Genomic DNA, 25,918 nt, shown 5'->3' on the forward strand with positions numbered 1-25,918 from the left:
TCGTTCCATGAGACAACATGCCAGAAGACTGGAACGTAAATGGATAAAAGACAGGCTTACTGTATCCTTTGAATCCATGAGAGAGGCGTGGTCTCAGTACCAAAGAGCAGTCAGAGGCGCAAGAAATCGATTTTTTGCAAGCATTGTAACGGCTAATTCTAATAATCAAGGTGTGTTATATAAAACTATGAATGCAGTGCTTTCACCAGTTACAAAACTATTTTCCTCTGCGTCTGCTGACTTGTGTAACCAAATCCTGCAGTTTTTCTTAAATAAGATTAGTGTAATCAGAGCTCAGATTCACCAAACCAACCATGTTCCTGATTCAGTCATTCCCCCTCATGTGCAACTTCAAAGCTTTCAGCCCATCTCTCTGCCCTATCTAGAAAAAACTGTTGCTGCCATGAAACCGTCTGGCTCCCCAGAAGATGTTATCCCACCACGTCTCCTGAAAGAGGTTTTTCCTTTCATTAGCCATAATGTGCTAGACATCTTAAATAGTAGCTTGACATTGGCTGAAGTTCCTTCTGCCTTTAAACACGCCGTTCTTCAGCCAATCTTGAAAAAACCTGGTCTCGACCCCACTGATTACTCTAATCTCCGACCAATTTCCAAATTACCGTTTTTATCTAAGGTCCTTGAGAAAATAGTGTATGAACAGATGCTGACACATCTAAATGACAATCAGGTAATGGACATTTTTCAGTCTGGTTTCAGAAAACAGCACAGCACTGAAACTGCTCATGTTCGGGTGTTTAATGACATTTTTCTCGCTTTAGATTCAGGTTTCCATGTGGTTCTGCTACTTTTGGATCTATCAGCAGCATTTGACACGATCGATCATAACATCTTGATCACCAGACTTCAGACTTGGGCTGGCATTTCTGGTTCAGCCCTAGATTGGTTCAGGTCATACTTTTATAACAGGTCCGCTAGAGTCATGTTGGATGGCTGTTCATCCGAGTCACAACCACTCCGTTGGGGTGTCCCACAAGGTTCAATACTCGGCCCGTTACTATTTAACCTCTATATACTGCCCTTAGGAGCCATTTTCAGAAGGCACGCTGTCTCATACCATCTTTACGCTGATGACTGTCAGATCTACTTTTCATTCAAGCCAACTCAATCAATGCAAGTTCTGTCTGATTGTATCGATAATGTTAAGCTTTGGCTTGCTGATAACTTCCTCCATCTGAATGACTCCAAAACAGAAGTAATCGTTTTTAATCCTCACAGCATCCCGGCTACTCTTCAACCTGACCTCAACTATCTCTCACCTAATGTCTCCACTGTAATTTCCAACCTTGGAGTTAAAATAGACCAGGCTCTGAAGATGGATGCTCAGGTCAATAACACAGTTAAATCATGTTTTTACCACCTCAGGCGTATCTCTAAACTTAAGCACATCCTGAGTGTCCGTCTTCTCAAATCAGTAGTCCACACTTTCATCACTTCACGGCTGGATTACTCCAACTCCTGCTTATACGGCATCAGTAAAGCAGCTCAATCTAGACTTCAGCTGGTCCAGAATTCAGCAGCTAGGTTCCTGACTGGAGTTGACAGAAGACAGCACATTACACCAATTCTGAAATCTCTCCACTGGTTGCCCGTTCATCTCAGGATCAATTTCAAAATCATGCTGCTCACTTATAAATCCCTGAACAGTCAAGCTCCTCCATATCTGTGTCAACTCGTCCATTACTACAATCCGCCTCGTGCTCTCAGGTCTGAGGATAAGCTCCTCCTAGCTCTTCCAAACGCACGTCTGAAAAGCCGTGGAGAAAGGGCTTTCTCTGTCTGTGCTCCCAAGCTGTGGAATGCATTACCACTACTAGTGAGGCAAGCACCAACAATTAGCATTTTTAAATCTCGCATGAAAACTCACTACTTCAACCTTGCATATAACACATAATCATGGACCACTTTCGACATCTGCATTCTTTCTACAATAGAATGCACAATAATTAACATCTGTATTACTGTGGTTCTTTCATATGTTTTTATCTGTTGTTTCACATTCCTTTGCGTTTTTAGTGTTTTACGACTGTTAGTTCGAGTATTTTCTTGTTTTCATTTTTTCTTATAAACTATGCTTTAAATGTCATTCTGAACGTGTTAATTTAACTGTAATCTTTTAATGTACAGCGCCTTGTCTGGTTGTAATGCCATGTTGAATGCGCTTTATAAATAAAATGGTATGGTATGGTATGGTATCCATCCATCCATTCATCTATCATCCATCCATCCATCATCCATCATTCATCCATTCATCCATCCATCATCCATCCAATCATCTGTCATCCATCCATCCATCCAAGGTCAGGTCCTGATAACTCCCTGGCTTCCCTCTTCCCAGAAGACCCCTCCCACTGCTCCTAGGGAATCTCATGGCGTTCTTTAACCACAGAGGGGAAAATCCAACAGAAGGCTAAATCATCTCTCAGATCCTGGTTTGGGACTTGGATGATTTTTTTCCAGATCATTTTGGAAAGGTGTGCTTCCGTGGTGTGAGTCTGCTGTAGCCCTCAGCGTTCCCACACAGGTCAGGTATGTGGAAGACGTAAACAAATAACCGAGCAACTGCTCTGCAGGACCTTCAGAAAGACGGAGCCCACCTTGGCTGCTGTGAAGGTCTGGATCAGCTGACCTCAATGCATCCTGAACCACCAGTTCCGTGTCTCTGTCCCGGTCTTTCTCCTCTCTTCATCCTGGTCTTTACTCTGATCAGATGATCTCCGACACCTTTTCAGGACAAGGAGTCTGTTTCAGCTCTCCTGTGAGATGGGTTAAGGTTACACCTGAAGATCGAGTGATGTTTGAGACCTTCCCCACAAACAGCTGATTTGACCCGGAGCTCCTGTAACCATCTTCATCCTGTTATCCCGTCCGGGTGGTGGAGATGTGCTCGTTTCTCACCAGGATCTGCAGGTGTGCCTGGCTGTGAAACGTGTGAAGTCTGGTGTCAGGATGCCACCTGGTCCCAACACCTCGTAGCTCCAGCTGCATGATGCGGAGCGACAGAAGCAAACGGAACAAGCTCCCCGGACCTGACACAGGAAGAACGTTGTGTTGTTTCCCCTTCAGAACAAGTCCAAACAGGGAAGGAGCTCCGGTCCTCGTGCATCTGAGCTCCATCAGCTCAGCTTGGGTCGGCAGAGACCGGAAACTGGATCAGAGACGAGGATTCGTTCACGTTTCATCAGGTTAGGTTTTAAAACGTCAGAATTTAATGAAATAAAACCTTTAGTTCAGCTTTTCTACACAAGTTCAATAAAATCTTTCTTCTCAAGTGTTTTTATTTCTAGTTTATTTATTTGGATTCATATAAAATGATTTTTTAATAGAAAACGATGATTAATTTATCCTCTTCAGGTTGACTTTACTTCTATGTGATTTTTGCTGTTTTTAACTTGGTTTCTTTGTTGTTATTTTTTTTTGCTGTAAAGTGTCCCTTGAAATAAATAAAATACATTATTATTATTATTATTATTATTATTATTATTATTATTATTATTATTATTATTATTATTATGTTTTAGAGTATTTATATTAAAATTAATATTCTAATTAAGCATAATTAAATCAAATCTGTTATATTAAACTGATGAAGATTATTTTATATTAATGTCTTCATGTTTTGGGATTTATTTGATAGTTTTTTTTAAATAAATTATTTAAACCATTTTTAATTATTTGGATTAAAAATGTTAAAATCTGCTGAATGTTTTTACATCTATTTTATTTTAATACAGTGTTGTAAACCATTGTGATTTGTTTTCATGTTATGATATTTATTATAAATTTGTTGATATTTATTATTTGGTCGTTTGATTTAGCTTATTTAATTACATAACTCATAATTGTTTTTGTTATTTTTACCTTTGTTGGGTGAGTGAGGTCAGAGGTCAGAGGTCAGAGACTGACCTGAGAGTACAGTTTAGGGTTCTGCTGTTTTCAACAAACAGAAACGTTCCCACTTTTACTGAGAAAGCTAACGACGCCACAAACTCATCTTGGACAAAAATAAGAAACGACTGAAATATTTCTGCCTGGAAAACGTTTCCCAGCTCACATTCTGACCCTCGATTCTCCACTAATCAAGTCAAAAAGAACCATTTTGTTAAAATTACAAAGTCTTCTGTGAGCTCTTCATCCTTCTGCCAGTAAACACGTACTGATCTGGGATCATCCCGGTGTTTGGAAGCGTGGATGGACTTCTCCTGCCTGCATCAGGTGGAACACGTGAGGCTGTGTTGAGGATACATTTCTTGGAGGACTCGGATAAAGTTTTGGATTACTGACGCTCACCAGAACACAACAACCGTTTCTGGTTCCTCTCCCAATTATGACCTTCAGCACCTTGGAGAAAAGCAGAAGTCTAACAGGCGTCTGAAACATCTCACCTGACAGTTCAGCCTTCATCAGCTCGGCGTGGCGGCAGGATGCTCTCTAACAGGAAGTCTGGGAACACGGATTATTTTAAACAAAAATAAGAAGAGAAGTTTAAAAGTGCGTGGAGTGAGCTGTGAGCAGGACATCAACAACAAGGCTGATGGTGCAGCTGCTTTTCACCTTCAGAGCAGAATAAAGGACCTGCCTCTTCCTCCATCAGCTGTTATTTTAGTAATACGCCTCTTTCTCCATGAAAAGTGACACGTTTAGTGACAGGCTCCCCTGTATTTATTGATCAACACACAGATTGGCGTTTCTGTCTCGTGAGCTGGACTTTTCTTCATTCTCCTCCCAAACAAACACATTTTCATCTTTTCTTTAACTCTTTAAATGCTAAATAAATCATGATTCATCTTCTTGCTTCTTGGAGCTCTTTGAACACCATTTGTACAGTCCTCAAACTTCTGCTTCGTTTAATTCTGTTAAAGTTTTCTGCCACCTTGTGGAAACTCTTAGTACTGCAGGAGATAAGTGCCAATTATATTTTGTTATAATTGTAACCTAATACCTAATAAATGAAAATGTATTCCCCACTTACATGGGCCCACTCTTATTTATCAGAGTTTTTAATGCTCAACTTGGTGCATGCTGCTCTCTGTGGCTCCCACTTCCCTGGGGAGTACTGCAGGGCTCTGTGCTTGGGCCTCTCTTATTCTCTATCTACATCCTCCCCTAAGCTATCATTTGAATGCAGAAGATGGTCAGATCTAATTGGCCTTGAACAACTCAAGTGCTCTCGCAGGTGAAGAGCTGATTATCTGACAATTTTCTAAACCTAAATGATTCCAAATCTGAAGCAATTCTCATGGATCCTCACAAAGCCTCACACACACACACACACACACACTACTATGACGTGAAGCAGTGTGTGACCAGCCTTGGGGTCAAATCGGACTCTGACCTTTCAGTGGCCCCCCAGATTAATGCCGTGGTCGGATATTGTTTTTTTCCGGCTTTGCCGACTGGCTCGCCTAGAACCAATCCTAAAACAGCCGCATCTGGAATCTGTAAGTCATGCTTTTATCTCTTCCTGGTGGGATTATGCCAACTCTGTCCTGTTTGGTGTCCCTGCCTCTGCCTCCCGGAGGTTCAGAATGCAGAAGCCAAGTTGTTGACAAACACTTTGAGACATCATTGCCCCACCCATGAATTTTTATTGTTGCCATGTGTTTTATTACTGATTATGTTTTTAATGTGTTTTTATTGTTGATTATGCTTTTATTGTATGTGTTTTAATCTGTACAGCACTTTGGTCAGCTGTCATGCTGTTTTTAAATGTGCTTATAAACAAATTTGGAATGGTAATTGTTTTTATTAAATAAATGTTAGTTTTTATAATGCATTTTATATTATAATTGATATAATGTTAGTAATAGCCTGTTAATAACTCGTTTTCTGATGGTTACCCTTCTCGTTTCCTTTCCTTTCAGCTCTTTTACTCAGATATGGTTTCTTTTGCAAAGTCTCTCCTCTTAAATATGGAGTTTCACTGGACTTGGGTCAAAGCCCCACACCGTGTTGATGGATCAGGAAACTGACATAGTCTGGGGAAGGAGTTTAACCCAGGACATGCAGAATCAACACACTCACAGGTAATAAAGATCAAAAAATAGTATTTATTAATAGACGGGAACAAAAAGCGCACTGGAGCTTCCAGTGGATGGAGTAAAGCCCGTACTCAGCGTCTGAGGAGGGGAGGGCAAAATAAGGTGAGTCCTGAGAAGTAAGTCTTAACTGAGGAGGTGCAGAGATAAGACTTACTGGGCAAAGGAGATGAGGAGAAATAGGGAGGGGCCGGTCGAGAGTTGGGTGAGTCGAGGTGTGTAAATCCAGGAGAGGGAGCGTGTGGGAAGCAGAGGAGAGAGGGGAACTGGAGAGATGGAGAACACTGGGAAGCTGCGTCCAGACAGTTATGTGGCAAAGGTGAGTTTCCTGATGAGTCACTGAATCCTGATAAGGCTCTACTCCAGAGATGTTCCAAAAAATCCTGAAGAAGACGTAAGCACAAAAATCCACAGAGAATAATAAGCCAAAACACAAGAGGTACAAAGTCACTGCAACACTAGACCGAGTAGTAGTAATCATCCCGCGTCGAGGTGTGTTCTCCAACTCCTTAAGAAGCCAGTGCCGTTGATTGCTAACCAGAAGCAGCTGGGCGCCTCCCTCTCCTGAAAAACAACTCAAAGATGGAATGTGCGACCGCGACGGGAGTACTCACCCCGACTCATGACACTGTCAGGACTCCCAGGCTGACACCCTCCTCTGCCTCTGCTGCCTCCTCAATCAAGCCCTCAGCCACTTAATTACCATCACCTGCACCCTGCCACCAGCTCATCACACACACCTGCTTCCACAGCCAGCCACCAGTTCCCTGCCAGATTATTGAACGCTCTTTGTCAGTAGATCTTCCAGCCTTTCACCTTGCCTGATCACGGCCTCCGGACCTCGTTTTCACGCCTGACCCCTGCCTAGGACTCTGCCTGCCATCACGACCCTCGCCCGTCTTTGACCTCTTCTCTAGCCTGCTCCGTTTACCTGCGTCGCCTCGTTCTGGTTTTTGACCCACGCCTCCTCTCCGACGCTGTCTCCAGCCTCGCCCTCCTCTGGTAAACGCCACGTGTGATAAAGACTTTTAAAGGATTTTTACTGTGTTTGGTGTCATCACGGGTCCTCCAAGTTCTGGTCGTGACAGAAACATGTCACTCTTCACAGCTACGCTGATGACATACCTGTATTCTTGTGTCTGCTGACAAACTAATCAGACTTCTTACATTTCACAGCTGATTTTTAGCCTTAAGGAAATAGAATTCTTTGTTTTTATTAACATGTTTTTAAGTTGGCCTGTAATTGCGTTTTATCTCCCTTTCTGCTGATTTAGTTGGATTATTTTTTTATTTCCCGCAGAAGTGGGCGTTACATCTGTGTGAGGAGTGTTTTATAAATAAAGCCTGATGGAAGAATTAGTGGGAATCTGGATGCTGGGGAGAAAAATGAACTGGATCAGGAGTTTGGACAGAGCTGAAGGAACCAGTCTAAAGACATCAGTAAGGAGTTTGTCTCTGAGGACATGTCCTCGTGCTGCGTTCAGGTTCCCCTCAGATCGTTCAGCTCAGCTCTCATGGAACTCCAGACAAAAGACACAAACAGATCATCATCACCGTATCCGTGTCCATGTCGTTTTACCTCAGCGGCTCTGGCCTTCAGGTTGCCGTGGCAACGCTGTTTGATTTTTCTGACTCAGGCGCTGAAGTGAGTGTCCCTGAAACTTGAAAGATGTTTATCCCGGAAAATAATACAGCCAGATCTCGACTCCAACACAAAACCTCTGCAGGCAAGGTCAGAGCCACCATGCACGCATGCACACACACATGCACGCACACACATGCATGCATACACACATGCGCGCACACACATACACACACATGCGCACTCACTCGTGCACGCACGCACGTGCACACACACACACACAAACGCACGCGCACACATACACACATGCATGCATACACACATGCACGCATGCACACACACATGCACGCGCACACATACACATATGCGCGCACACACATGCACACACACGCACACACATATGCACACACGCACACACACTCACGCACGCACACACAAGCACACACATACGTGCACACACACACACGCACACACACGACAAGACCGAGGCTTGCTTAAATAAATAAATAAACACACACACACACACAAACAAGACCGGGGCTTGCTTAAATAAATAAATACACACACACACACACGCACGCACGCACGCAGGCTTCTGACAGTTTTCGCTGTTAGAATAATAAAATGTTTACCTGCAGACGGGTCTGACATCAAAAGCTGATGTCACAGCTTTGATGTTGTTTTTATTTACCAGGAGGTGGAGAACAGACATGGGAGGAAGAACATTAAGGTGTCATTTACAGGTTTTTTTTCAGCTCCAACCACAAGAGGTCAGGAGAGCATGTTTTTATGTCTGGTTTGTTCCTCTCATCCTGATGGACGCTGCTCCTAGAATCAGTACAGATCCTAAAGTCTTTGGTTCAGTTCTGTTAAATGTGCAAATGTCCCTTTTTAAGTCACACATACATAAAATAACAGCAAAACCTTTCAGGAAATGAACCAATGAGTGCAAACAGAAAGTCAGCTCGACTCAGGCCAAACTGTTATATTTCATTTGAAACGAATCTCAAATTCAGCTGGTGACCTCCTCAGATCCCAAATCCCCTCTTTCCTGAAATGTTTTTATTTTGCTTTTATCAATTATTGTTTCCGTCTGTTGTCTCTTTTTGCAGAAACGGAGCTGCGCTCGGGGACTGTTTGGTATTCTCTCTACGTCTCGTTTTGTGCTGCAGTAAAACATCAAAGGAATTGTTCAGATGTTTTAAATGTGTTTCTGTTGTAAAAGTTTTGAACAACCAGCCTCTGATTGTTGTTGACAGAACAGCCTCAGTTTGGAGAAACAGAGATTAGTTTTAATTGGGTAAAAAAAGTGACTAAAAATGGATCCAGTCTCTAAAATATCACGAGAGTTCATGCAAATTCTGTCCTACAATCTCCAAACTGTTATAAATGTGATATTTCATAATTATTCCAGCCAAATTATTTTGAAACTCCAGCTAGAGGTTTTGCTGTTGCTCCACAGCTAAATTAAGCTGCAAATAACCTCAGAAATCAATGTTAAAAACATGGAAATGTATGCTTTAAACATTTATAAAATTACATTGAAATCATTTATAATGAAGTTTTTATGATAGGAGCAGCAGGTGGAGACACTAATCTCTGTATCTCCAAACTGAGGCTGTTCAGAGGGCCATTCGCATAATTTTACTATTAAATAAAACATAAAAAATAAATAAAAGCAAGTGAGGAGTTATTCTGTCTTTATTTTTAAAACATTTGATTTTGTTTATAATGACAGGAAAAGAACTATTAACCCAACCATATATTTACTTCATAAAAAGAAGAATTTATCCTGAATTCGGACACTTTAATTGAATTATTTTGAAGAATTTTTAAAATTGATTTTGTTAGAAATAAACGGAGCTGTGGTTGTAGTGTTTAGATGAAAGCTCAGAGAGCAGGTATGTGCTGCGTCCTCAGATTCCTGCTGGTTTCAGCTCTGAGCTCCAGCTAAATCCTCTTTTGACTGGACCCACAAACCGAGCAGAACCGGCCACTGAGCTGTGATAAACGACACGCCTGCTCTGTGACAGCGGCCCGATGGCATTCAGGCCAGTGAATGCAACGCTGCACGGAAGATTACAGCAGAAAGGAGAAGAAGAAGAAGAAAAGATCATTTCTGTTGCGCCTCTCAAGATAAAAATCCCAAGGCGCTTCACAAAAACACAACATGTAAAAATATAAACAAAAATTTAGAAAATGGTTAAAACTAGAGCAAAAATAGACAATTGTAATTAAAAAATGTAAAGAGAGAGAGAGAGAGTGAGAGAGTGAATAGGAAAGAGGGAAATCAGAAAGGCTTCCTCTGGTTCAGCTCAGCGGGCAAAAGACAAGTTCTGGACAATCCCACCTGGTTCTGACGACTTTATGTAGCATCACACGGACACGTGACAAGAGTTTAACTGCCTTTACAATCCAAGACTCACAACTTTTACTTTTTATCATCGATAATCTGAAAAATGTGATCAGAACAAGAATTCAATCTGATTCTGAGGAACAGCATTTCTGATTTATGGTCAGAAACTTTATTTATTAAAGAGCAAGTCACCCCCTGCCGTTTGAAAAACAAATGCTGTTGCCTAGCAGACCGAGAGGGCGGAGCCTCTAACAAATAAACACACTCACGACATTGTGACATCATAATGTACCATCTAACATCATAGTGTACCTCTTAGCCAATAGCGATGGCAGATTTAAATTCAAATGCAGTGCTGAGTTTTTGCCCGACGACGATGCAACGCTGACAGTTTTAGGCAGAATATTTAAATTTTAACTAAGATGCACTAAAGTGCAAAACTATTGATGACACGTGTCTGCAGCACGATTAGACACGCATTTATATAGTTTATCAGGAAAAAAATGGTGATTTGGAGTGACTTGCTCTTTAAACAAACATTCAGTGAAAATATAAATCTGTATCCTGAGTAGCAGAAAGCCAACAACAAAAACAGTTTTAGACATTTTCACAAAAATAAAAGCTTAACTAAGTAAGAACAAATGAATTCAACTTGCCAATAAGTTGGTTACATAATCAAGCCAAAGGAAAAATATCAGGTCAAACATCCAAAAATACAGAAAAATGTCCTGCTCACACTGACACAAGACCCACAAAACATCTGTTTAATTTAACATCATTGCAATAAACATGTTTTGGATGTCCTGTTTTAAAGGTAAACGTCCTGTTTCTATCTGAGTTTCTGAGCGCTCCACCTCTTTTACAGGATTAGTACTTTCCTCCATAACCTTCTAGTGGAATCCTGCATGTGTGTCCTCTGGTGCTGCAGGTGGTAACTGCTTGTTACTCAGTTATACAATTACACAATGAAATAGACAGATAATTGGTAATTTGTAATCAAATGAATATGAAACTCAGCCAGTTTGATAAACATTGAGTCAGAAATTGAACCACATTTTTAAGCCTCCCACACAAAATAAAATTAGAGCGATGTCACCTTACAACATCATCATTTTTATTGTTCTAACAATATCATTTTCATGTTAGAACAAAATTAAATATCACATTTGCACAATATTATATTTATGTTGTATGAACATTATATTATATTGCAAAAACATAAAAATCCCATTGTAAAAACATGATACTGTGTTGTAAGAATGTGATCAAATATTGTACAAACCTGAAAGTTCTATTGTTGGAACAATAAAAATATGATGTTATAATGTGATATGCTCTAATTTTATTTTGCGTCGGTGGCAGCTCTGTGCTTCCATACATAACCCCTATTAATATTTCTAATGAAATAACAATAAAATTATAAATGAATACATATTAATAAATGAATAAACAAAAAATACAATTAATTATTATAATATAATTTAAAAGATGTTAATTTGTTACCAAAACAGTTTTATCATTCATTATAATTATTTTTACTTTACACATTTTTTTCTTTTCTTATTTTTGTAATATGGACAATTTAACATCCACAATCTGGATTTTAGGACACCGTTATTGTGCTTTTGAATGTGCTGAAACGAAAACAATACAGAAGTGAGGACATATTTTAAAACAAGCAGAAACAATGATTAAAATATTAACTTTTAATCTGATTGTATTTTTAACCATCCTAGTTTTTATTTTAGATCGACTAAGATCGACTAAGATGACTAGATGCGCGTGTAAAAGCGCACGTTGCTGTTGGTGTGAATGGAAGCTGGGGCATTGCTGGAGTGCACGTGCGCTCACACCCACCCACCCCCTCCCTCCTCCACGTCCCATGGCGGACGATGCGAGGAGGGATTCGGTAAGGGCGTGTCCGAATCAGCGTCATAATCATTTTAATTACGCACTACCGATACGAACAGCGTTCAGGTTTCAAACATCAAATGTAGCGTGTTTGCTAATTTCCCATTTGAGTTTCCGCGAGTTGATTTGTCTCCACCAATCAGCGCCGGCGAAGCTGCAGCATAAGCCACGCCCTCCGTTCTCCGACAGAGCAGGAACATTTTGTTTAGGAAGCCAAATTAGTTACAACAGCTGGACGGACAACCAGTGGCTCTCCGCGTTTTAATCCAGAACTGTTACCGAGGTTGAGACTACCTTCTCCGAACCGCTGCCAGGCAGACGTTAAGACGGCAAAACTTTATTCGGTAGGAGTTAAGTAATGACCGATAAACACGCCCTCCCTTCATGTTTCCCTTCAACAAAAAAGAAGTTATGGATTTACGCAACAGGAAGAAAAGAAAGGTAAGCGGGGGCGTGCGGAGTAGCAGGCGCTCGGCGGCCGCAAGGATGAAGCGGGAGGCGGTGAAAATCCTCCGCTCCCTCTCGGTGGAGAACAACCATGTGGAAGTCATGGACGAGGAGGACAACGAGGACTGCTTCAGTAGTATTAGCTTCCTCCGTAGTGACCCGTCCGGACCCTCTCCCAGGTACAGCCTGCTCCGGGAGGTGGGCCGGGGAAGCTACGGAGTGGTGTACGAGGCCGTGGCCCGGAAAACCGGGGCCAGAGTGGCGGTAAAGAGGCTACAGTGCGACGCTCCTGAAAACGTTGAGCTAGCTCTGGCCGAGTTCTGGGCCCTGACGAGCCTGGAGAACCGACACCAGAATGTGGTCCAGCTGGAGGAGTGTGTCCTGCAGAGAAACGGCCTGGCCCAGAAGATGAGCCACGGTAATAAGAGGTCCAAACAGTACCTGCGCCTGGTGGAGACCTCGCTCAAAGGTAGCTAGCAACTGTTGTGTAACCCTCCAACAAATGACCTCATTTAGGCTTTAAAATGTTCAGCAGGAGCCCCAAACACTCAGTAAAGTCTTTCAACTTTTAACGCTCGTGTTACACATTTAAAACAGAGGCGGGAAGGTTTATTTTAACGTTTAAATCAGAACTTTTCAAGTCATCGAAGCTAAAAAAAAAACACGAATGACTCAGCGGCTGTAGCTAGCCTGTTACAAAATAAAAGCATCTGAGCGTGTGCAAAAATAAAAGCTCTGCTGAGTTTGTTTTACCTAAAAGCAGAAATGTCTCCCTGTTTAAAAAAATCTGTTGCTGTTTTTAGTTATCTAACCCAGGATTTAAAGGATGACGTGAACGCAGTGGTGCTGCGTGTGAAGCCAGGACCCTGTGTGGATCCTAACTGGGACATGCAGCATGCATCACCCAGCAGAAAAGGGAGTTTGAAGCTGTTTCCACTTCCCTGTGCAGCCTCCTGTATGACAGTGATGTCGCTGTACATCACCTACACCAGCCACAGAGACCGCTCTGTTTCCCTCAGAGGACACAGTGTACTACTTGGCAGCCTGTTGGCCTCTTTACTAAACATCCACACATGTAAAAGCAATTCTGCTGTTTAAGTTCATGTCGCCTCACTTTACCTCTGAATTATGTTGGTTTTCTGCAGCTTGTTTTGGCCATCCTGGCTTTAATTTGGCCTGTGGATCGCTTTTCTGTACAAGAATAATATGCACAAACATCTCTTAATCCATGTCAAATCTAGCTGTTAAGAACCACCTGTTATGTAAGTGTCACTACTTTAAAAAATCTGTAGATGACACCGTTTTTAGAGCAGATGAAGAGTCAGAAGAACAGTGCAGGACTGGTTTTTATTCGGCGTGGTGGACCAGCTTTGTGCAGGTTTATGTAACCCCGTTTGAGGTGCAGAAATGTTCAGTCATGGCCCACTGTGATGATCAGTGCAGGTCGCTGCGGGCGAGTGACGCAGTTTCCTCCTCATTCTTTAAATCCAGTTTCGCTGTTACCGCAGAGTCGGGCCTCCTCACGAACCTCACACGCAGCAAAGCGATGTCGTCTTAAATAAAACACCCACGCGTCAGCTGGGTCCGGTTGATGCAACAACCAAATACTTTGATAGACGGCTGCTTTTTTTTTTTATCAAAATGTAGTTTTCTGCTGTCCAACAATGTGTTTAACAGAAACAAAGTTTTACTTCTAAAATCAGGATCCAGAGCAAGCTCAGAGTCCCAGAATGTTAGTTATTGACTGAATGACCTCAGGATTATGTACGATGATTTAATCTCAAGAGCTCACCCGAAACTCTGGCTGAATAGGACCCACGCCCACCCTCACACCTTGGCTCATGTGTTTATGTACTATGTAGAGGATCATCAGGGGGTCTTTTGTTCCCTCTTCGGGGGGGAAACTCCCACTGGGTTTGAATCTGGGACTCCACCGTTTGACCTTAGAACTGAAGAAGCCTCTCGGATGAGAGGTGAAACGTCTTCAAGCAACTCAAAGAAGTCCAGACGCTTCTCTTTCAAAGCTCCTTAGACTACAATGACCTGGATGACTGAGAACCTTCACAGACACGAGGATTTAATGTTTAGAGTTTGATCCGCAGACATCGTAATTACAGCGTTTCAAAGGTCCGGGTCCGGTTTTCCTTCCCAGCAGCTGGACTTTACTGGTTTACATCCTCCAGAGTTTTGCTTTGGACTTTGGCTGTTTTTCCTTTGGGCTTCAGACTCTGTACCAGAGAATTTTCAGAGGAATGTTTTCTTACTTATCTCTGACCTTTAAACCCTTTCAGGCTTTTAAAGGCTCCTAACTCAAGGGATGAACCAGAGTTGTGTCAACAAACGTGGAACGGGTTGTCAAACAGAGTGAATGGGTGACCGATGGACGAAGGAGGTTTTGGGTTTTATAATTAAACATGGAGATGGTCGTTTTTAGGGCTGACTTTGTTCATTTGCTCTTGTCCACTTTGCTCGTTTGTGTCAGCCCGTTGTGATTTTTGTAGAGTCGCTGTATAAAAGATCGTGTTATCGCGTCGTGGTCTGGTACAACAGTTGGGCAGGAACGACAACCAAAGATAACCCTGAGGCACCAACGTCTGGCTGCTGGGGAGGAAACCGATGTGAGAGGAGACCTTTTGAGTTTAGTCCTTGATGGTATCACACACTACCTCCGTACTCCTAGACCTGTGGACGGGAGCAGATTACTCTGAATCCAGATCGGTTGCATCCATTATTCTGAAACCAGGTTTCTGAGCAGCTTTTGGTTTGAGGCTGTTTGACTGACTGAACTCTGTTTCTCCAGGGGAGCGTATCCTTGGTTACCCAGAGGAGCCCTGCTACCTTTGGTTCGTCATGGAGTTTTGTGAAGGTGGCGACCTCAACCAGTACATCTTGTCTCGGAGGCCCGACCCGCAGACCAATAAGAGCTTCATGTGCCAGCTGACGTGTGCCATAGCTTTCCTGCACAAGAACAACATCGTCCACCGGGACCTGAAACCGGACAACATTCTCATCTCGCAGAAATCCGGTTCGCCGGTTCTTAAGGTGGCGGACTTTGGTCTCAGTAAAGTCTGCGCAGGCCTGAATGCCAAAAACGGCGAAGAGCAACTTGTGGCTGGCGCCGGCACCAGGGGGAGCAACCAGAACAGGGTCGGCAACATTAACAAGTTCTGGTTGTCGTCAGCTTGTGGGTCGGATTTCTTCATGGCCCCAGAGGTTTGGGAGGGACACTACACAGCGAAGGCTGACATCTTCGCTCTAGGCATCATCATCTGGGCAATGATTGAGAGAATCACTTTTATTGACGCTGAGTCCAAGAGGGAACTGTTGGGCACCTACGTCCGACGGGGCACAGAGATCGTACCTGTTGGGGAAGCTCTGCTGGAGAACCCCAAGATGGTGCTCCACATCCCTCAGAAGGCCAGAAGCTCCATGTCTGAGGGAGTGAAAGAACTCCTCCTGGACATGCTTGCCGTCAACCCTCAGGACCGCCCGGACGCCCTCCAGCTTGAGATGAGGATGGACCAAGTTACGTGTGTTGCATGACGAAACCAGATGCTTCCCCAAACTTGTCATCGAAGAAGGGACCCATGTCCTTCCCAGGTAACTCCCATTCCACCTTTTCTTCTCTATGTCGTTTATTGTTGGTAGGAAATGGCTACAGTTAATGATGTCATCACAATATTAACGAAATGTGCCTGACGTCCTCGTCGCACCAACAGCAGAACCTGCTTTCAGCGGTCACGCCGTGTCACCGTGAACCCAACAGACCGCCGCTTACAGAGATGCACACAACACAACCATGAGCATGGTTTTTACAGTGTTTTCTGCAGCAGCGTCGACGAGTTGAAAGGTTGTTTTTAAGTAAATAACGACTCGTAACATCTGCGTTCAACATCAAAACGATGTTAACTGCGGATTTATTATGAAGCAGTAATAATGTAAAGTGGTTACCACGGTAACCAGATACAGTTTGAATCGGGTTTATTGGACCAGGAGCGTCACGGAGATGCCGTTAGAAAAACGAACTTCTGTGGTGATTAACGGGATTTGAACCTGTGACTCGGGACAATCCAGGCCTGGCTTAAGTGGGACGCTGGCCGTTGGTAACCCGCGGCTGAACACCGCTAATCTTTCTTTGTGCTGACACCATTAGCTCCTGTGGAGGTCACCTGTTGCTAAGGGTTCGTTTCCTTCAGACACAGAGGTAGATTATGATGTCATCATGTTGTGTTAAAACCGCCATTTTGAAGGGAAACTTGTGTTGACCTCCACAGCAACCTGTTAAAGGTGAATCTAATATTAAATCACCTTTCTGCAAACCAAAGCCACCTTCGTTAGGAACCTCCAAAGATCGTCTTTACCCAAACAAACAGCTGTGCTGCGTCTACGTTCATACGTAAACCCGCGGTTATACGGTGGTGCCCTCTGGGTCTGGACCCCAAGTATCAGGAGCCACACCGCTAAAGTCACCTTTACTAGAACGCGTTTTAGGATCCACACACCTGTGTACCTGTGTACCTGTGTTAGGTGTTGTGGGAGAGGGCAATGCTTTCACCTGGGCGGAGAATTCCTGTGGTGTGCTGTGGATCATAATGATCAGAAAGGGAGGATGAATTGGTGCAATGAAGCAGGCAGAGTACAGCCTGAGGCTGAGCCCGAGGGCAAACGGTCTGGGTGTGTGTGTGGGTGTGTGTGTGTGAGAGAGAGAGAGAGAGAGAGAAACAACACACTTGGTCTGGGACGATAACACATTTAGCTGGACAATAAATTGTCCAACAAATGATGGACGATAAACGATATTATCGACGTTATCGAGACCGAAATACCCACGTATGTGATGTTCATGTATCATAATAACACGAGTTCACCCTTTAAATTCTCATCATCCCAACCCTACGACACACAGATTCAGCCCATTCTGAATCCCGTTTCCCCAGATTAGTCATGTCTGGCAGCCCGATCGCTAATTTGATGGTTTTGTTTTATGGTTTCAGGTGAGGACAGTTTGTGTTTATGCAACGTCAGCCAAACCTCTGTTAATGTTGCAGCTCACTGTTGATGAGAATGTTAGATGCTAACTAGCATATTAGCTTACAGAGGCCACTTGTCACACCCACATGTCGTACCTTGCACGTGCTCCTCTTGAGTTTTTATAAAAATGCTCCCGAGCTTTCGAGCTCCGCTGGCGGCTCACGGCTGTTTTTGGGCTTTTCCAGCGACGCCACGGCCGCTGTGTGTCGAGGTCAGGAAGGCAAACGAAGCAGCGGAAACTCACAGAAACAGGATTATTACATATAATCTACGTGGCACGGGCGACGGTGGCACAGGAGTTAAGTTCTCGTCCTGTAGTCAGAAGGTTGCAGGTTCGAGCCCCGCTCAGTCTGTCGCTGTCGTTGTGTCCTTGGGCAAGACACTTAACCCACGTTGCCTGCTGGTGGTGGTCGGAGGGACCGGTGGCGCCTGTGCTCGGCAGCCTCGCCTCTGTCAGTGCGCCCCAGGGCAGCTGTGGCTACATCGTAGCTCATCACCACCAGTGTGTGAATGTGTGAATGAGTGATTGTGTTGTAAAGCGCCTTGGGGGGTTCCAGGACTCTAGAAGGCGCTGTATCAAATACAGACCATTTACCATATAATCTGCTGAAAGTCTCTGAAGGAGACTCTGGATTTGTTGCTTCTGCAGCGCGTGAACTCTGAGCTTCTGTGTTGTCTGGATCCAGCAGCAACGTTTTTCCTCTTTAGTCTGAAATTATTTCTTCTAATCTCGGAATTTGAATGTTTATTCTTATATGAAACAAATTCTGACTCTTCTTATTCCTGCGGCTCTGTGGGAAGTCCTCGGTCTGTTTTGGAGGAATCTGGAGCTCGTCGTGTCTCCGCTGGAGACGTCTTTAGGAGTAGCTGTGAGGTCACGGCTCGCTCCTCTGCTCTCATCAGCAGGACGAGTTGTTCTGCAGCAAGAGTGTCCCTGTAAGCTGTTAATCGTCTCTGGTATGTAGAGCACATCAAACAGCCGCTGAATGGATGCTCGCTGACCCGAACCAGCGGAGCCTGAACTCTGAGCTGACCAGAACCCAGTTCTGACCATTCTCTCCGCGGCCCTTTCAGCTGTTAACTCGCAGCGGTAATCTGTCCAAGGAGTGACGTAACGCTTCCCAGCTGACGGACCAAAGCGGCCGCTGCGTGTTCGCCCGCCGCCTCCGATCGGGCTCGTTCTTTAGCCGAGTGATGGGATTGACGGTTATGCAACAGGCCCACGGGCCGGCGCTGGTTCTGTGGGAAAACCTGTCAGCTGTAGCTGCCCGTGTGCTAGCGAGCGCATCACAGGAAGTCTGACGCGACCTGGTGTGGCTCCTGTAGGAGCTGCCGGATCTTTCTGGTCGCCTGGTTGTTTTTACAACAGTCGTGTGACTGAGTCAGATTATTTCAGTCAATAATCCAAAAAACGTGAAAAGAAACGAAAGTCATGAGTGGAAAAGGAGCAGGAGGAAGATCAGATGTAATTCACCTGCATGAAGAACCCACAAGGAACTGCAGTTCTTATAGAAACCAGACAGAACCGGTCCTAAAGACCCACAAGGCCTTCTGTTCACGTCTTTATCCTTCGTCTGTAGAACCGTAGGCGCCTTTAATCTGTTTTATTTAATACATGATTTTAATTCTGACCTGAACAGACTCCTAACTCAAGGGGTGAGCCTCTATGCTTCATTATCGATCCGTTACGCAGGGTCTTGGGGGGCTGGGTACACCTGGACAGGTTCAGCCACAGCAAATACGACCATGAAAGTGTTTGTGGTTCACCCAACAGGAAAACGTTTGTATTTTATTAGTTTTGACGACTGGGAACACGATAATAATAAAACTAAAGCAGATTTTAATAGGATTTATTGCTTTTTCTAAATACTTGAAAACATATTTGCAGAAAAATCATGTTTTTAAAATGATTTTTAATTATTTAAAAATAAATAACATGTTTTAAGTTTATGTAAAAAGCACAAATATTTACATTTCCGCTGGTTTAGAATACATTTTACCTTCAACCCATAGAGAATAGGAGCAGTTGCGCTGATTTCTAATATTAATGATTCAGGAGTAAATCTGACTCTAAATTGGGTTTTTACAGTCTGGTGCTGAAGGTTTTGGGTCAAATCTGATGATTTATGTTGATGATGGATGTCTTTGCCCCCCACCCCCACCCTGTCGCAGCACCTCCGCTGGACAATAGGAGCTCCTGGTTCAGAACCTCTGCTTGGGAACATTGTGTCCTCCTGCTGCGTGCCAACCGAGCGCCGCCTCCGTCTGAACCAGCCCAGCGCTCCAGGAGCTCCTGCTCCCCCGCTAACGCCGCAGTTATTCCTCGAGGAATTCTTATTTTTGTGTTTGTGTTGATGGCATGAAGAGCCGCTCTGCGTGTTGAGGCATTTTTGGGGTGGAGGATGTTTCCGAGATGCCCTCCAGCCTGCTTGGCTCCTTCAGCTTTACGCTCTTATGTAACTCTGGAGATGGTTTGGAACAAAGACGCTCAGACTTTCAGGAGTTTCTTCTTTTGAGGAAATGAAGCCGCTCGAAGGCCCGGTACACCGTGTTCTGTCCCGGGTCTGTTTCAGGGAAAAGCCAGAGAGGTTCCTCTCTGAGAAGCTCCATCACGCCTGTAAAAGTCAGCGTGGCTGAGGAGGCTGTAAAAATTCCCTCAGGACTCAGAGCGGGTCGTAAAAACACGTTGTTACATAAACGTGTGTGTGTGTGTGTGTGTGTGTGTGTGTGTGTGTGTGTGTGTGGGTGTGTGGGTGTGTGGGTGTGTGGGTGTGTGGGTGTGTGTGTGTGTGTGTGTGTGTGTGTGTGTGTGGGTGGGTGTGGGTGTGTGGGTGTGGGTGTGGGTGTGTGTGTGTGTGTGTGTGTGAGATAACACATCCCCACATCTTTTCCAGTCTGCTGTCCCCATTCATGGTGACTGTACTGGATCTAATGGGTTTACACGCGTTAATCCCCCCTTCCCCCGTCCGAGCAGCTATTATCAATGTGTCACATGATCAGTTCTTCTGTGTTGTGTTAACGTGATCATGTGTGATAACAAAGCACAGGGTTGGGGGGGGGGGGGGGGCTCTTTACGCCTCAATAATAGATGAGGGGAGGCGTCTGCTGCAGAGTGGGGGGTGGGTGGGGTTTGGAGGAGCCATATCTGTGACAAAACGGGACATTAGAGAGGATGGGATTATCTGAGATGCTGAAAGGGTTCAAATCCAGACAAGATTCCGATTAACTGGGATGTTAAGACTGCTTCCGGCTGCGCCGCCACGCAGCTCGCGGTGGAATAACTCGAAGTTTAGACTCACAAAGATGAGTTGGTCTTCAGGACCAAGTCCTCCTCCTGCTGAAGCCAAGTAGCAGTCCTCCTTCCTGTCTGTCAGACGGAGTTTTGATAGATTCTGTTGGGATTAACGAGGTATTTGTGAATTGAATTGAAAAGGTGTTTTTCTGCTGTCTGGAGAATAAAGACCCAGTTTACATTTAGAGCCTGAAACCAGGAACGCTCCTCTCATCCTCTTTTTTTAATGCAGATGAGTTTCGTGGTTTGGAAGGGTCTCGGCGCATTGAGACACTCCAATCAAAGAGATTCTTCCCCCAAAACCAACAGAACATCTGATTGTTTGGTTTGTGAATCAATCAATCAATCAAAGCTTTATTTATAAAGCACCTTCCGCAACCCTGTCAGGAAGCCCAAGGCCCTGAACATGGTTCAGTAGAAGTACAAATATAGTGAATAAATCAAAAATAAAAGCAATTCAAATTACAAAAAAGGTGAAACATTCTAGTACAGGACAGGTGAGTAAAACAATGGATAGAGTGAACCAATGAAAACTGTGAATAAATTCAACATAAAAGAGGGCCGAAATCAAACATGTCCTGGAAACGCCAAGCGGAGGAGGTGTGTTTTTAGGTGACTCTTAAAGACTGGCAGAGATGGGGACAGCCTAACTGAGGGTGGCAACTGGTTCCAGAGTAACGGTGCTAGGACTGAGAAAGCCCGATCCCCGCGAGTACGACACCTAGAACGAGGGACAGCGAGCAGGCCTTGGTCAGAGGAGCGCAGAGCACGTGATGGGGAATGTCTGTTCAGGAGCGTGGCCAGATAGGGGGGAGCACCACCCTGGAAGAAATTTAAAACAAAGACGAGGATTTTGAAGTGTGAGTGATAGCAAACCGGAAGCCAGTGCAGGGAGGCCAGAACCGGACTGATGTGGTCCCGTTTCCTGGTCCCAGTCAGGAACCTGGCTGCGCTGTTCTGCACAACCTGTAGGCGACGCAGTGATGACTGACACAACCCTGCATAGAGAGAGCTGCAGTAGTCAAGCCTAGAAATTACAAAAGCATGGAGTACCCGCTCCAGGTGGGCTCTTGACAGCATAAAACGATCCACATTCCTGGTGTTGGGGTGAAAAACGATGAGCTCTGTCTTTCCCTCATTCAGATGCAGAACGTTGGCCATTAGCCAAGACTTCACCTCGTTACCACAGGACACAAAGGACTGAATAGAGTGACCTTTCTCCTGACACAATGGAGAGTAAGGCCTAGTCCACACGTAGCCGGGTTTTTTTAAAAAACGAATATCCGCCCCTCCAAAAACTTGCATCCACACCACCTCGTTTAAAAAAAACTCTGTCCACACGTACCCGGATAAATACGTTGTTAAGGACATGCCAGACCTGTAGGCGGCAGTACTTCCCCGTCTTTAACCTCGTCCTTCGTCTGTGGTCTTCTGCAAGGAGCAGTAATTCCGCTTGCAAAAACAAACAAGCAAACAGCGCTTGGACAATTGATAAAGCGAGCGCAGCTCTGAGGGCATCCATGATGTCGGCTAGTGTAAACACAGGTCGCACACGTGATGTCAGCATTGTTTTGTCGCGGAAAGTGACGTTGCGGACCTTAAAACTCCGGTTTTGTCTGTCCACACGCAGACACCCAAAACGGAGAAAACGCAGATCTTCACTTTTAAAAGATCCGTTTTCGTGTGAAAAAACTCAAGTTTTCATGTGGATGACAGGCCAAAACGTAGAAAAATACAAGGAAATACAAGGAAAGCTGGATTTAAAAACAACAACCAGCCCTCCACCTCTGCCCCGTGATCTGGGGATATTAAAACAGGAGCAGCCAGGTGGTTCCAGCTCCAGCAGGGCGCTTGAGTCACCAAACGGGATCCAGGACTCACAGATGCACAGAAAACTCAAGTCAAGCTGAATAAAAAAATCCCAAAGAATAAAAGTTTTGTTCAGCACAGACCTGGCATTGACCAGACCAAACCGGGTCTGCGGCGGGGCTGCAGCACCGGGATCGCGCACGAGCACAGTCCCCTCTAACTCTGTGCCCGTAACCGAGCGCAGACTCTCCCAGCAAACCCCAGTCTGGCGAGATCTTCGAGCCGATCGGCCGTGGCACGGTGCCGGTTCACCCTCAGAGCCGGCCAAGTTCCCTGGGCAGGGCGCCGAGTAATCCAGGAGACATCTCGAAACCACCGGGTCAGAAGCTGGGCCGAATCGGGCCAGCCGCTTCTTCAGGGATCCAGGCCGACGTCTCATGCGCCGGCTACCTCTCTTTCCCCGTCTTCTCCGATGCTTCCTTCTCGAGCTGGGGCGGACAGAGGGCCGACACATCACGGCTTGGGGGGAGAGAGCACACGGGCAGTCCAACCAGCAGCACCATCCGTGAGGTTCCCAGCGCGTAACAGCCGCTACATCAACAGAAGGACAAAGCCTCAGCAGCGCAGCTCGGTCATATGTCAGCAGAGGATCCACACCATTCAAAAAAAGCATCAGAGACAACAAAAATGCATAAAAGCCAATAAAAAGCGAGGTACCACTGCATAAAGAGGACGAGCAGCTCGCAGCGTGCACCCACGCGAGCGCCATCTCACTCACCGTCTCTTGTGGCGTTTGCAGAAGCGACCCCGGTGACACAAGAACAATGAGAGTTCAAGCGTTTCTCAGAAGATGCTGGGATTTGGGAGAACAGGAGTTCCTACAGGTCCTGAACCTTCTCTCCTGAACGGTGTTCCTGATCCCACAGAGATCCCATCCTACCGTGTCATGTGTGACCGAGAACACAAAACCGCCCGCATGAAGTTTTTCATGTAAACCTTGAAGCTTTTTGCTTCGGTCGACGGGTTTGAGCTGAAGTGAAACTGGAACTTCTAGCTTCAGAATCCTGACATTTCCTCACCGATGACCCGAACAGCTCCGTGTGTGTGTGTGTGCGTGTGTGTGTGCGTGCTTGCGCAGGGTTTGTGACAACCACTCATCATGTGAAAACTCTCCTGCTGCAGAGCTGATTGGCCAAAACACGACTCGGCACTCATCTGGACTTGGGTCTAGGATTTCTAAAATACTTGATTTTATTTGAAAGCAGCCTCCAGTCAGACATTATAAAACGGTTTTTATAACTTGAGTTTGTAAAAAATGAAATAAAAACCGACTTCCTTCAGGTTCATCATTGATTTTGTTTTCAAACTGATAGCGACTTGCTAAAGCTAATGTGACACTCGTCACATCAGGATTAAGAAGTTATTTTCATGAGAAGCTGCTCTGGAAGGCTGAATCGTTTAATCGGGCCTGAATGCGTTATTAAATTTGCCTTTTAGCTGGGATTAGCGTCATGCTAACAAAAGCAGGAGAAACAACAGAACAGCACAAACATATCAGGATTGTGTGATTTACCCGCGCCTCTGCCATCGTTTAGTTTGGTCTGTCAGGTTCCTGGAGCTCAGAGTAAATTATGACGCCTGTTTTTACAGTTTTTGTTGTCACTGGAGCCGATGTGGAGTTTGCTCCTGCCAGTGTCTACCTTCAAAATAAAAGCACAGTAAGCTGGTTTTAGAATAATTTTTTATTTCCTGTTTCTCCACCCAGAGATTTACCTGATGATGTAATTCAGCATCAGAGTGAACAAACTGACTGAATGAATTTTTGAATAATTTCAGCTCGTTACGTCTGTTACTGAGCCTGAACTCACGCGTGCTGCAGGTGAAGTGCATGATGGGTATTCTAAGTTGTGCTGTTGTTCAGACAGATGCTCTCCATGTCTCCGGTCGGTTTTCAGCCGATGGCGTGCGTTAGAGCCTCCTGCTCGGCTTGTGTTTGCTCCATGTGGTGCGCTGTTATGTAAACGTGAAAAGGGGAACAAACCGCTGCCAGCCGGGCCGATGCACGTCAGCTGCGTGCTATAATTAGAGCACAGCGCTGAGCCGGGCCTGAGCACAGGACCCACAGGCAGGAGTCACCTCCAGGTGTGTGTTTACTCTGGCTCGGTGAGGAGACGCTGCAGACTCCTGAGGGCAGCACTGGCTTGTGTTTAATACGTCTTAACTAAACTTTAGCTCCTCATAGACGATGCTTGTGTCAATAATCTGGAACATTTACACAAAACTACATCTGAAACTGTTGGAAAGTAAAGATTTGCAGGAAAAGTTCATCGAACAAGTTGACAGAAAGCCGGGGACATTTATCCATATGCAGGAAAATTCTTTCCTTTCCGAAGACTAAACTCTTGTGTGTCGAGGGTTTTCCGACGCAGTGCTCAGCCACGGTTCTCCAAACAGTTCCGGTTCCAAATGTTCTCACCTGCATTCCTGCCAGCTCATCAGTGGTTTCCTCTCAGCTTTTCTCTTTTACCAACAAAGCTGCACAGGTGCGATCTGTCGCCACCTGTTGACATAAAGCTGTCACTGCAGCTTCCTAAATGCATGAATGCTGGATATTTTAGGCTTTCAGAGAAGTTCTGCCATAAAAACCCGGTACTAGTCATGGCGGGGTGGTGGAAAATAAAATATTTCATTCAGAATCTTCAGAGCAGGATCAGGCTGGAAAACCGGTACCGGGAGTGCTCGGAGTGTAACTTGATGCTTTTATTTTGACGAGTCACAGCTTGACTGTTAAAGTAGTTGGCTTCAGGAACGGCCTCCGTTCACAGAAATGGCGTTTACGTCCTTCAGGGTCGATGGATTATTCCTTTAGGACACAACCAGCATTTGGAGTCTGATGTTGATCTCTCGTCTGTTTACAGTTACGTCGACGCCGTGGCCGAAGGCTCCAGTGGAACCAGAACGACCCGAACTGTGAAGCATTCAGGAACCCGGCCGAGCCGGACGTCCCAAACTGGACATTTACTCCCAAAACCTCACCACCGTTCTCTGGTCGTGACGGTCGATTCAGAAACCGGGTTTTATTTGTTGTTTTTGTTGTTTATTTTCCTGCATCCTGAGATTGGGCCTGTGCACCCCCGCCCCCCCGGTGGCCCGTGCCTTAATGATGATTTACACAAAGTGCGATTGGAAATATTCGCCCCCAAGTCTGTAAACTTGTGAAGTTTCAGATGGAAATGTGCAACAAACTGAGAACTGCTTTCTTATTTTAGTGTTTTGGATTGGGATGAGATTGTTCTGGTTGGGGACCCAAACGCTGCGGTTCTGTTCAGATTCAGAAGATGTAACAAAGGTCGGAAATAAAATCCAACATCTGCTCATGAACTCTGATGTCACATTCCAGGCAGAAGGCACTGTGAATATCACCGGCTTTGTGT

General features: G+C 44.9%; 1 protein-coding gene across 2 annotated transcripts; it reads left to right on the forward strand.

The window, feature by feature from the left end:
• The first annotated feature begins 12,094 nt into the window (after positions 1 to 12,094).
• Positions 12,095 to 25,593, forward strand: stk35 (serine/threonine kinase 35). 2 transcript variants are annotated; one of them, XM_015968643.3, is made up of 3 exons: positions 12,095 to 12,821; positions 15,153 to 15,952; positions 25,403 to 25,593. In XM_015968643.3, exons 1-2 carry the CDS (start codon positions 12,290 to 12,292, stop codon positions 15,893 to 15,895), a joined length of 1,275 nt encoding a protein of 424 aa, XP_015824129.3. In that variant the 5' UTR covers positions 12,095 to 12,289; the 3' UTR covers positions 15,896 to 15,952; positions 25,403 to 25,593. The 2 variants fall into 2 exon arrangements, with proteins under 2 accessions (XP_015824129.3, XP_054602381.2); XM_054746406.2 differs by lacking the exon at positions 25,403 to 25,593 and adding an exon at positions 19,556 to 19,688.
• Positions 25,594 to 25,918: the final 325 nt, after the last annotated feature.

The sequence above is a fragment of the Nothobranchius furzeri genome, chromosome 15 (genome assembly GCF_043380555.1).
Source record: "Nothobranchius furzeri strain GRZ-AD chromosome 15, NfurGRZ-RIMD1, whole genome shotgun sequence".
NCBI classification, from domain to species: domain Eukaryota; kingdom Metazoa; phylum Chordata; class Actinopteri; order Cyprinodontiformes; family Nothobranchiidae; genus Nothobranchius; species Nothobranchius furzeri.

Coding starts and splice junctions, on each gene's coding strand:
- stk35 (XM_015968643.3), top strand. CDS start 12,290: ATGTTTCCCTTCAACAAAAAAGAAGTTATGGATTTACGCAACAGGAAG. Junction 12,822..15,152: donor GGTGGAGACCTCGCTCAAAG/GTAGCTAGCAAC, acceptor CTGTTTCTCCAG/GGGAGCGTATCCTTGGTTAC.